The sequence below is a fragment of the Scyliorhinus torazame genome, chromosome 1 (assembly GCF_047496885.1).
Source record: "Scyliorhinus torazame isolate Kashiwa2021f chromosome 1, sScyTor2.1, whole genome shotgun sequence".
Classification (NCBI taxonomy): Eukaryota; Metazoa; Chordata; class Chondrichthyes; order Carcharhiniformes; family Scyliorhinidae; genus Scyliorhinus; species Scyliorhinus torazame.
In genome coordinates this window covers 389,919,643-389,932,445 of record NC_092707.1, presented here as the reverse complement: position 1 = coordinate 389,932,445, position 12,803 = coordinate 389,919,643, and the positions used below count along the sequence as shown (strand labels likewise).

General features: G+C 46.4%; 1 protein-coding gene across 1 annotated transcript in view; it reads left to right on the top strand.

The window, feature by feature from the left end:
• desi2 (desumoylating isopeptidase 2) overlaps positions 1 to 10,107 on the top strand; it is a 112,845-nt gene extending 102,738 nt beyond the window's left edge. Inside the window, exon 5 of the mRNA XM_072512976.1 lies at positions 6,579 to 10,107. Within this exon, the coding sequence (XP_072369077.1) occupies positions 6,579 to 6,821 (243 nt within the window). The 3' untranslated portion in view covers positions 6,822 to 10,107. The remainder of the gene's footprint in view (positions 1 to 6,578) is intronic.
• Positions 10,108 to 12,803: the final 2,696 nt, after the last annotated feature.

Here is a 12,803-nt window from a genome sequence, read left to right as displayed (position 1 = left end):
GATTCCGAAAACTCCCCACCGCCCTCCTCAGCGGTAGGTCCCCTATCCCTCTTTCTTGGTCCCCTGCCTGTAATACAAAGAGCTCACTCTTCCCTACATTGAGCTTATAGCCCGAGAACTCCCCAAACTCCCTAAGGGCCTGCATGACCTCCACCATCCCCTCCATTGGGTCCGCCACGTACAGAACAGGTCATCCGCGTATAGCGACACCCGATGCTCTTCTCCCCTTCTGACCACCCCCCTCCATTTATTAGACTCCCTCAGTGATATGGCCACGGGTTCGATCACCAATGCAAACAACAGGGGGGACAGGGGGCACCCCTGCCTCGTTCCTCGGTACAGCCGAAAGTACTCCGACCTCCGCCGGTTCATCACTACACTCGCTACCGGGGCTCTGTAAAGGAGCTTAACCCAGCTGATAAACCCTCCCCCGAACCCAAACCTACGCAGCACCTCCCAGAGGTACTCCCACTCTACTCGGTCAAAGGCCTTTTCCGCGTCCATAGCTGCCACTATCTCCGCCTCCCCCTCCTCCGATAGCATCATTATCACGTTTAAGAGCCGCCGCACATTAGTGTTTAATTGCCTGCCCTTTACGAATCCTGTCTGGTCCTTCTGAATCACCCCCGGGACACAATCCTCAATCCTCGTGGCCAGCACTTTTGCCAATAACTTAGAGTCCACATTGAGGAGCGAGATCAACCTGTACGATCCACATTGCAGTGGGTCCTTGTCTCGCTTTAGAATCAAGGAAATTGTCGCCTCCGACATTGTTGGGGGCAGGGTTCCCTCCTCTCTTGTCTCGTTAAAGGTCCTCACTAGTAGCGGGGCCAACAGATCTACGTACTTTCTGTAGAACTCCACCGGGAACCCGTCCGGCCCCGGGGCCTTCCCCGCCTGCATACTCCCCAAACCCTTGCTCAGCTCCTCCAACCCGATTGGTGCCCCCAAACCAGCCACCTCTTGCTCCTCCACCCTCGGGAACCTCAGTTGGTCTAGGAATCGTCTCATCCCCTCTTCACCCCCCCCACCCCCCCCCCCCCCCCCCCCGGGGGGGGGGGGGGGGGGGGGGGGGGAGGGGGACTGGGATCTGTACAGCTCTTCATAGAAGGCCTTGTTTATTTTTGTTACACTCCGAAACGTGGCTCCCCTTCCATCTTTGAGTCCACCTATTTCCCTCGCTGCCATCCTCTTACGGAGCTGGTGTTCCAGCATCCGACTAGCCTTTTCCCCGTACTCGTAGGTCGCCCCCTGCATCTTCCTCCACTGTGCCTCCGCCTTCCCCGTGGTCAACAGGTCAAACTCCGTCTGGAGCCGTTGTCTTTCCCCAAGTAATCTTTCCTCCGGGGCCTCTGCGTATCTCCTGTCCACTCTCAAAATCTCCCCCACTAACCTCTCCCTTTCCATGCCCTCTGTCCTCTCCCTATGAGCCCTGATGGAGATCAGCTCTCCCCTGATCAACGCCTCCCATACCACCCCCACTCGCACCTCCCCGTTGTCGTTGGCCTTCAAGTACCTTTCAATACACCCCCTCACCTTCCCACACACCACCTCATCTGCCAGCAGTCCCACATCCAGCCGCCACAGCGGGCGTTGGTCCCCCTCCTCTCCCAGCCCCATTTCCACACAGTGCGGGGCGTGATCCGAAATGGCTATGGCCGAATACTCCGTCCCCTCCACCCTCGGGATGAGCGCCCTGCCCAGAACAAAGAAATCTATCCGGGAGTAGGCTTTGTGCACGTGGGAGATGAAAGAAAATTCCCTGGCCTGCGGTCTTGCAAACCTCCATGGGTCCACTCCCCCCATCTGATCCATAAACCCCCTAAGCACCTTGGCCGCCGCCGGCCTCTTTCCCGTCCTTGATCTGGAGCGGTCCAGTGCGGGTCCAGCACTGTATTGAAGTCCCCTCCCATTATCAGGCCTCCTACCTCCAGGTCCGGAATGCGCCCCAACATGCGCTTCATGAATCCAGCATCATCCCAGTTTGGGGCGTATACATTTACCAACACCACCCACGTCCCTTGCAGCCTACCACTCACCATCACATATCTCCCTCCATTATCCACTACGATAGTCTTGGCCTCAAATGACACATGCTTTCCCACCAAAATTGCCACCCCCCTATTTTTCGATTCCAGTCCTGAGTGAAATACCTGTCCTACCCATCCCCTTCTTAACCTGACCTGGTCCGCCACCTTCAGGTGTGTCTCTTGGAGCATAGCCACGTCTGCCTTCAGTCCCTTCAAGTGCGCGAACACTCGAGCCCTCTTCACCGGCCCATTCAGGCCCCTCACGTTCCACGTTATCAGCTGGATTGGAGGGGCTCTCACTCTCTTTCCCCCCCCCTGCCGACTAGCCATCTCATTTTCTGGGCCAGTCCCGTGTCCGCGTCTCCCTCGCCCTCCAGTCCCCCAGCCGGGGGACCTCCGTCCCGACCACCTCTTCTGTGTCCCATTCCCTTTCGGCCAGTGCAGCAGCAACCCTTCTCCCCCCCCCCCCCCCCCCCCCGGGCTAGATCCCCGTCTAGCTTTTTTGCTCCCCCCATATCACTCCCGTAAGTCAGCTGACACCTGCTGACCCTCAGTTAGAGTCCAACTTTTCAGCTTGTATAAAGGTCCACGCCTCTTCAGGCGTTTCGAAGTAGTAATGTTGGTCCTTGTATGTAACCCACAGTCGCGCTGGCTGCAGCATTCCAAATTTCACTCCTTTCCGATGCAGCACCGCGTTGGCCCGGTTGAAACCCGCTCTCCACTTGGCAACCTCCGTGCTCCAGTCCGGGTATATTCCGATCTCTGCATTGTCCCACTTGCTGCTCCGCTCCTTCTTGGCCCATTTCAGGACCCTCTCTCTGTCCGTAAACCGGTGAAATCTCACCACCATCGCCCTTGGCAGCTCAGTTGCCTTGGGCTTCCTCGCCAGCACCCGGTGCGCTCCGTCCAGCTCCAGCGCCCTCGAAGGGGCCTCCGCGCCCATCATCGCCCCAATCATCGTGCCCGCGTATGCCGCGGAATCGCCCCCCTCCACTCCTTCTGGGAGACCCAGGACCCTCAGATTATTTCTCCTCGACCTGTTCTCCAGGTCTTCGAGTCTTCCCACCCACTTCTTGTGTAGCACCTCGTGCTGCTCCACTCACCGCCAGGCCCAAGAGCTCATCCTCAATCTCACTCACTCTTTTCTGGACCTCCTGGATCTTCACCTCGTGGGCCTTCTGGGTTATCCCTAGTCCTTCGATTACCGCCAGCATAGGCACCAGCATCTACTTACGCAGCTCCTCGAAGCAGCGCTTGATGAATTCCTGCATCTCTTCTTTGTCCCCGGCCGCCGCCATTTTGTTTTTTTTCCCTCGCTTCTCCCCCTGCTCCAATGTCGCTTTTCTGGCCGTTGCACTTAGGGCCCGGTCCATAAAAGTCGGTAGGGGACCTCTCTCTCCTCTTTCCCCATGGGTTGTCTGTAAAACAAATTCCGTTGGGGCTCCTCTAGCGAGCCCGAAAGTCCGTAATTGCGGGAGCTGCCGAATCGTGCGGCTTAGCTCCGCATACCCGCAACCGGAAGTCCCAGCTGCAACCTTTGACAAATTCTCTTGATTAGATCTTGCCGGCATCTTTTGATTCCCATGCATGCATATTCCCCACCCCCCCGTGATGTCATGTACAAATTTACCAACTTGAGACTGTGAATGTAAGTTCATCTGTTGAACCGGAACAGGGAAGGTCCCAGCAGAGATTTTCCAAGTGCCCTGTTAACTGCAGACTATTGATGTCAGGCTACCTCTTGTTCCCTATTTTGCCCCTCCCTAATTTCTTGAACAGCAGTGTTACATTTCCTACCTTGCAATCCAGGGGGGCCATTCTAGAATCGAGGAAGTTATGGAAGATCAAACGAATGCATCCTCTATCCCTGCTGCCACCTCTTTTAAAATCCATGGGTGTAGGCTATCAAGTCTATGGCATTTGTCAGCTTTTAGTTCCATTAATGTTTTCTTTATTAATAACTGCTTTGCTTTCTCACTCTGACTAGCCCCATGATTTCCCCACAATTTTGAACATGTTCTTTGTATTCTCTAATGTGAAGACAGACCCACACCATTTGTTGAATATCTGTCATTTCCTTATTCACTATTATTTTTTCCTGTCCCTGCCTCTATGGGATCCACCTTTGCTTTCACTAATCCAGTCTTTTTTCCATACATGTAAATATGGTCGCAATTTGTTTTTATATTTCTTACTAGTTTATATTCATTGTATTTTCTTATGCCATTAATTTATTTAGATTATCCTCTGTTCACTTTTTGAAAAATACTCAGACTTCAAACTCTTGGAAGAGTTTTGTAGTACAGAAAGATGTCCTTCAGGCCATTGATCCACACTGGCCATCAAGCATTTTATCTATTCTAACTCTATTTTCCAGCACTTGTTCTGTGGCCTTGTAAGCTAAGGCGTTTCAAGTGCTCATCTAAATGCTTCTTAAATGTTGTGAGGATTCCCCCCTCTTTCATCCTATCAGGCTCTGTAGTTTTGAGAGTATTGTAAGATTTTTTACATCTAATGCTATCCTTAACTTATTTTGGTAGCCATGGCTGTGCCACTTTGCCAGTTGAGATTTATGCCTCAAGGGAATTTTTATTTGCGGAATTTATTTTAATATTTGTCATTACTTAATTATTGGCATATCTGCCTTAACCAACTCGCCCTCATAAGACCATGTTTGCTTATATTCTACACTCTCCTATTTTACACTTAACCATGTCACCCTCAAACTTAATATGAAATTCTACCATATTATGATCACTTTTCCCCAGAGGTTCCTTCACCATAAGTTTACTAATTCATCCTTTCTCATTACACAATACTAGATCTTAAATAGTCTGTTTTCTACTTGGTTTCTCGTCGTATTGTTCTAGAAAACTTTTGGCAATTCATTCCATGAACTCATCCTCCAAGCTTCTTTTGCTAATTTGGTTTGCAAGATCTGTATGAAATCCCCCGCAGTCATTGCATTACATCGGGGGGGGAGGCAGTCGCACGGTGGTATTTTCACCAGACTTAGTAATCCAGAGAACCAGGATAATGTTCTAGGGATCGGGGTTCACGAAACCATCGTCATGGAAAACCCATCTGAGTTCAGTAATGTCCTTGGGCAGAAGGAAATCTGCCATCCTTACATGGTCTAGGTTACATGTGACTCCAGGCCTACAGCAATGTGGTTGACTCTGAACTGCCCTCTGCAGTGGCCTAGCAAGCCACTCCGTGCAAGGAAAATCAGGTATGGGCAATAAGTGCTGGCCCAGCCAGTGACGCCCACATCCCATGAATGAATAAAAAAATTTACACGCGCTGTAACCGCCCATAAATATTTTCTGCCCTTGTTACTTCATAGCATCATCCATACTAATTCTGCATCCTTCTTTTCAGTACCTAATATCCTTTCTATCTCATGCCTTTATCTCATCCTTATTGGGGCTACCTCTTTTTTTCCATGTTGTACATTTTCCTCTAAATGTCCTATGTATTGAAATATTTAATTCCCAACCTTGGTCATCCTGAAGCCACTTCATGTAATGCCAGCTAGATCAAACCCATTTATCTCCATTTGTGCCATTAATTTTTCTATCCTATTTTGACTGTTTTGTGTATACGGATAAACTCTAATGCTGTTAACTTTTACTTATTTTTCCCTGCTGTGACCTTCATTGCGAATGGCCTATTTACTGTTATTACACTGAAGAATATGTGCTGAAGTCTCTGTGTGGGACTTTAGCTTGAAAACTTCTGATACAGAACCAAGAGTGCTGGCACAGAGCCGAGGTCAACATAAGTTCCTGGTTATGTAACTCATCCATGATTTTTAGCACGTCTTGATAATTACAATAATATAAATAGATAGGCATATAATGCCTGTACAAAGATAATAAGACCCTTTGAGCATAATTGCTAGTTAGTTGACCTGAACTGGGTTTAATTAGATATTGATGTAGCTCCGCGATGGCACTATTAGCGAGTGCACTGCCCACTGCAGAAACCCAGAATATTCCATGTTTCATCCTAGACTACTGGATTCGCTGATCTCACCCTGTGTCGCAGCAGAAGCACTACAGCAGTAGAGGAAAAGAGGCGCTGGATTTCGACTCCTGATTGCTCTCTGCCAACCCACACAGCAAGTGCCTGTGGTTGAAGCACAGCATCAGACTTGGATGTGATACACCCCATAATGAACTCGACATCTGTAGTCATTCAATGCTACAGAGCTCTCGCGTCCCTTTTTCGTGCGTAAGGTCCACACCAGTGGGCTAACGAGCGCAAGCTGACTCTGCTCTTTCCCTTTACCTTTAAATATTCTTCTCTACGTTACATGGGAAGACTAATTACTTGAGCATTGGAGCAGGCAGGGGCAGCCGCACATTTTCAGAAAGTTAGGTGGAGCAGAACATGTGCGGGACGAAAGCATTTGTCTCGTTATGCTCAACCTAACCTGAGAAGACTTTGGATTTGTCCCTGGAATTAAACCAAATTTGTCACATTCAAGAAAATTTAATTTGGAATCGACTGAAATATAACGTTCTATTTTTCTTTTTCCAACAGATCCTCTGTGGAAAAGAGATCCCTCGCTGGGTTAACCGGCTGGCTCACTTCAGTTCCTGTATTCCATTTCTCCAGAGTTGCTTGCCGAAAGAATGGCTGACCCCTGCGGCACTGCAGACCAGCGTAAGCCAGGAGTTGCAGGATGGGCTTGGGGAGAGGGAAGATGCAGCAGCTTCAACCTCTGCTTCAGCATCGAACTCTAGGTCTACTTTGCCCACCTCGGGCCACCACACCAAATTATGATCCTCCGCAGAGACTTGAGACTGACTTTGTAGACATACAACTGAGTTGTTTTTTTAAGTTTAAAAAAAAAAGAGTAATTATCACAATCATTAGAAACTGCTCTGCAGGGTGCTGAACATTCTAGATCCCTTGTTTCTCATTTTGATTTCCTTTTTAATACTTTACCTGGTGTTTGTTCCATGCTCAAAGTTCCGTTTTGTAGTTGATATTCCATGTTCTTTTTTCCTTCTCTAATGATTTGAAGGGGTCACTGTAAAGAACTTCTTTTAAAAGCTATCTATATCTACACACACACACACACACACACACACACACACACACACATATATATTATATATATATATATACAATATATTGTGTATATATAATATATTGTGTATATATAATATATTGTATATATATATAATATATTGTGTATATATTATATATATAATATATATATATATATACACACACAGTATTTTGGATAATTGTTTACAAAGTCCCTTCACTGGGATCTGTGCTTAACAACTTGTTGTAATGATAATACTGGTCATTTTCTATTTCTTAAAGCACTCTAACTGTTGTAGACCAGTACAGTAATGGAGCCGCATTTCACTGGTGCAATCTTAACTCCCCCTTCACATTCCCCATTCCCTCAACCCCCCCCCCCCCCCCCCCACCCCCTGATTAATTAAATACACAGTTGACAGACTTTCCCGTTATTTAATAATCCTTTCAGTTGAGTTTTTCTAAGAATGCATTAGTGACAAACTCTATTTTTTTGCATGCTTCCAAAACTGTACCAATCTGCAACATCTGAAGTTAAAATGCTATTATTGTACACAGACAAAGTACAAAACATCCAAGTGAGCAATAATCCTTTCACCAGCATTCTCAATGAACAGTGAGTTTGAGTTTGTAATAGTGAAATAATTAGTGACTCTGTTCTTGAGGCAGAGAATCAAAGACCTCTTCAGCTGCATAGGCCGGTAAATGAAACAAACACTTCTACCAACTCATACTGTTCAGGATGCCTCATTCTGCTAATTTTGTACGTAGTCTGTTTAAAACTTTAGCGGCGAGAGTTGCTCCTCAAGGAATTTTGAAACCTGTAGGAACTCTTGTCCAATCTTTTCTAACTGAATTACGTTGTAGGAGGGATTAGCACTTTAAAATGTACACTTAGACTATTGTGAATCATGAAATTTGAGATAAAATGTTCAATGTCATTTTCTAATTATGACTAATTATCCCTTTGACAATGTTGGGAATCCATTATGGGAGTTTTACTTTTCAGAAACGATTTACAGTATTCTAAGGAAATGGTATTTTGATCATGTGCTTATCCACCCACTCTGAGGATGAATTATGTGACTGTCCCAGGCTTGTGCAAACCCTCATTCCTTGCCTTTCCGTGTTTAAAAAAAAAAAATGAAAACCACTATATGTTTCAGCAACCCATTAGCAGGTTGTCTACGCGGTTGACACTCTGCACTGTTGTGTGCCTTAGAGAGTTTGTAAATGGGGTATTACAGACTATCCTAAACTTATAAAGGTGACTTAAAAGGGACATTGTGTTTCTGTGCTTGGCAATCATGTGTACACGAATCCTCCTTGGGTACCACCATGCCAAACAGATCTTTCTAGCCAGCCCATAAGAGTCCTTTTGCAAAAAGAGGGTAATATTTATTAAAACTGCTTGACGGTTAAAATACGCTTGATAAGAGTTACCACTCAAGAATGTATGGTTGGAGGAGTTACTTGGCAAAGTTGCCAAATATTCCCATCCTCCGATGTTAGCGGTGTGTCATTGTTTGAATTTGCCTAATTCTGACCGAGACTGACAAGAGTTGTGTTGCTATGCAATAGTATTCCTAACACTGCCTAACTTTTGTCAAGCAATGCAACTGTTGTCAACCTCACTGGCTATTGTCCAGTGGCTAACCATACTCAAGAGTTCCCTATCTCTGCTGTGTCTACCTGAGCATTAACTGAGTGGCAGGCAGAGCAAAATGGGAGACTAACTCAGCTGAAGTTCAGCTACTAGACCTCCTACTGACAGGTTTGTTAGTTGTACACTTGTCTACTGACTCAGTAATGGAATGGAGTGTAAGGAAATGTTTTGGCAGGGTGTATCATAGGAGAAAGATAAACAATATGAGGCTGGTTCTCGGTTAATTTTTACTAAGAAAAGAAGTTTGTAATTGCCTTACACCAGGTGTTAGTCCTGCATATGCTTTTAACCCTTTGAGGACCAGTAGTGTACTATCCAAAGGCCTTTCTCATTGAACTGGGTACAAACTTTGGCGATGACACCACCAACTTTATAACTCTAAATTTGATATCCATCTTCACCGAACTGCGATATCTTGAGCACAATTCCGCCTATGCAGCTGACCTATCCAAGTGAATTATGGGCTCCTGAGAACCAGGGCTTTTTCAGACTCCCCTGCACTCTAGAACTGAACTGTTGGTGATAGACTGGTTTCAAAGCAGTGTTGAGATGGGGATCCTCCCACTTCATTATTGTGTTCCCTTGATCTGCATAGTTAGAGGATCTGCCATGATATTTCAGGCCACTTGGGTGAGGGAGGAGACGTGACTCTGAGCAACACCAGGAGGAAGCAAAACCTGATGTCTACCAGATGAATGGATAGAGCAATGTAGCTGCAAAAGCATCACTGGTGCCAGAAAAAGTGGCCTCTGCCTAAGACTGCTTTGAGCCCCACGTTAAAGTGGTCCAAATTGGTAATAGCTATATGTCCAGAAAATTATTTTGGGATTATTTATGTGATGTGGTAAGAATAGAATTGAGTCTTTAGAAGACTGCACAAAGACATGTGTAAATTTGAACGCTGGACTGAAGGGGTTAAGTACATGTGCTGGATACTCTAAATATTGCTTCTGGCCTTGTGTAGCGCTACTTCACTGAGTGAGACCCGCAGGCACAGTGTGCCTCTGATTGTATCTTGTGTCAAGTTGCACATGTTCACACAGCACTGCCTCCTAGATGGTACAGAATATGTTACGTACCCAATCGCCAGGGTACTTCTGTGAGGTGCCTTTTAATTGTGACACAGGGACCTATTGATGATCCAGGTCAATTCATCCAAAATACCTCGTAACATTTTCCACTCCAGTAGCTGTATGTAATATTATGTCATGTTGTATCTAATTTAAGCAAAGGGTAGGCAGCTGTTCCTTTACTATCCCTGACTTTGCAAACTTTGAAAGTAGTTCTTGTACTTTATTTTTTTGAACAAAATGTGATGGCAGCATTAAAAAAAAACCTGTTTGTTCTAAACCTTGGTGGCTTTTGAACTTGTTTTATTGTAAAGACTTCAATTTCTGGAGTGAACAACCCATGTTAACTGCAACTTACTTGCTTACAATGGAGTTTATAGTGAAAGGAGACAATGTCACTTTCTTTTGGAAGATCTGTCGGGTTTAGATATCTTTAATTTTGACTTTATTTGTCACAATTCCAGGTTGTGCACCACTGCAGCAGTTGTTCACTGATTCCCATAGCTCGACAGTGTTGCAGTTCAGCTTTTCTCGTAGGTCCTTTGCATGCAGAGGGTGAAATAAGGTGAAACTGGATGGATCTTGTTCTAACCCACCGTAGAGCAGGAGGTTCCAGAATCTGTGCCCAACTTGTGCATGTTAGCTGATCTCTGTTGGAGTGGCAAAAACGTACTATAATTATTTAACCTTAACCTCACACAGGGTAGGAGGTGGACATCAGAATTGCCAGATGAGCACTTTGAGGAAGCAACACGCTGGGTAGATAAAGGAGAACCTGTAGATGTGTATTTGAATTTTCAAACAGCATTTGATACAGTCCACTTTAAAGGTTACTACACAAAATAAGGGCTCATGGTGTAGAGGTAACATATTAGCATACATAAAGGATTGACCAGCTAACAGGAAGCAGAGAGTAGGGATAAATGGGTATTTTTTGGATTGGCAAGCTGTAACCAGTGGAGTTCCACGGGGATCAATGCTAGGTCGTCCGCTATTTGCCATCTATATCAATGATTGGGCTGAAGGGACTGAAGGTATGGCAGCTAAATTTGCTGATGACTCCTAGATGGCAAATAAGTTATCGAGAGGAGGTAAAGAGTCTACAAAGGAATGTAACTAGGTTATGTGAGTGGGCAAAAAATTGGCAGATGGAGAATAATGTGGAAAAATATGAACTTGTCCACTGGCAGGAATAATAGGAAAGCAATATATTATTTAAATTGAGAAAGATTGCAGAACTTGGTGCAGAAGGAGCTGGGTGTCCTGGTACATGAATCTCAAAAAGTTATTTTGCAGGTGTACAGCAAGTTATTAGGAAAGCAAATGGAAAGTTGGTGCTTGTTGCAAAGGGAATGGAAGTTTTGCTACAGTTGAACAGGACATTGATGGGACCACATCTGGAATACCCTGTACAGTATTGATCTCCGCGGCTAGGATTTTCCATTCCAGGCCTAAGTCCCGGTGTAGACACTGGGGGTGTTACCCATTGCGGAGTCCGGTAGGAATTTGCACGATTCTGGGATCATTAATTATGCAGTGGGGGATTTCCTGAAATATTGCAATCACAGAATTTACAGTGCAGAGGGAGACCATTTAGCCCATCGCGTCTGCACCGGCCCTTGGAAAGAGCACCCCACTTAAGCCCAGACCTCCAACCTTTTCCTGTAACCCCAACTAATCTTTTTGGACACTAAGGGCAATTTAGCATGGCCAATCCACCTAACCCGCACATCTTTGGACTGTGGGAGGAAACCTGAGCACCCGGAGGAAATCCACGCAGACAAGGGGAGAATATGCAGACTCCGCACAGACAGTGACCCAAGCCGGGAATCGATCTTGGGACCCTGGAGCTGTGAAAGTAACAAATCTAACCACTGTGCTACGTGCCACCGGGCTGAATGACACGCGTCCTGCCAGGCGGGCTGAATGACACGCGTCCTGCCAGGCGGGCTGAATGACACGCGTCCTGCCAGGCGGGCTGAATGACACGCGTCCTGCCAGGCGGGCTGAATGACACGCGTCCTGCCAGGCGGGCTGAATGACACGTGTCCCGCAAGGCGGGCTGAATGACACGCGTCCTGCCAGGCGGGCTGAATGACACGCGTCCTGCCAGGCGGGCTGAATGACACGCGTCCCGCCATCATGTCCGGGTGCCTTTTACATCAACTTCACTGTCATGAACCCAACATGGAAGTAGATGGCCTGATGACACCAGGGAGCTCAGGCCCCCAGATTCAGTAACCTTTCCCTTGATTTGCTGCTCCATGTAGTTGAGGTCCGGAGGGCCATCCTGTACCCCGAGGTTGGAAGGAGGAGGCTGATCCTTCTGATCAATCCAGCATGGGAGATAAGATATAGGATCAGAATTAGGCCATTCAGCCCATCGAGTCTGCTCTGCCATCCTATCATGGCTGATATGTCCCTCATCTGTTACCTACAATGCTACAGACCAAGAGCTGGATTGCAAAATCAGCCAGATCATCTCCCTGCAACACATGACCCAAGGAGCAGAAGTTGGTAATAAGCCTGCCGAGCCTTCAGTGTGATCATGGCTGATCTCATCCTGGCCTCAACTCTATTGTCCTGCCTGTTCTCCATAACCCTTCAATTAAATATCTGTATAACTCCTTAAATTTACTCTCTCTCCCAGCATCTACGCACTCTGTGGTAGCAAATTCCACAGATTCACACCCTTTGGGAGAAATAGTTTCTCCTCAATTCTTTTAAATTTGCTTCCTCTTATTCTAAGATTATGACCTCTCGTTTTAGAATACCCCACAAGAGGAAGCATCTGCTCCACGTCTACTTTATCCAGACCTTTTAGCATCTTGTGTACTGCGATTTGATTTCCCCTCATTCTTCTATGCTCTAGAGTGTCTCGGCCTAAACTCTTCAATCCCTCCTCATACGACAAATGCTTCATCTCTGGAATAAATCTAGTGAACCTCCTCTAAACTGCCTCCAATGCCACTACAT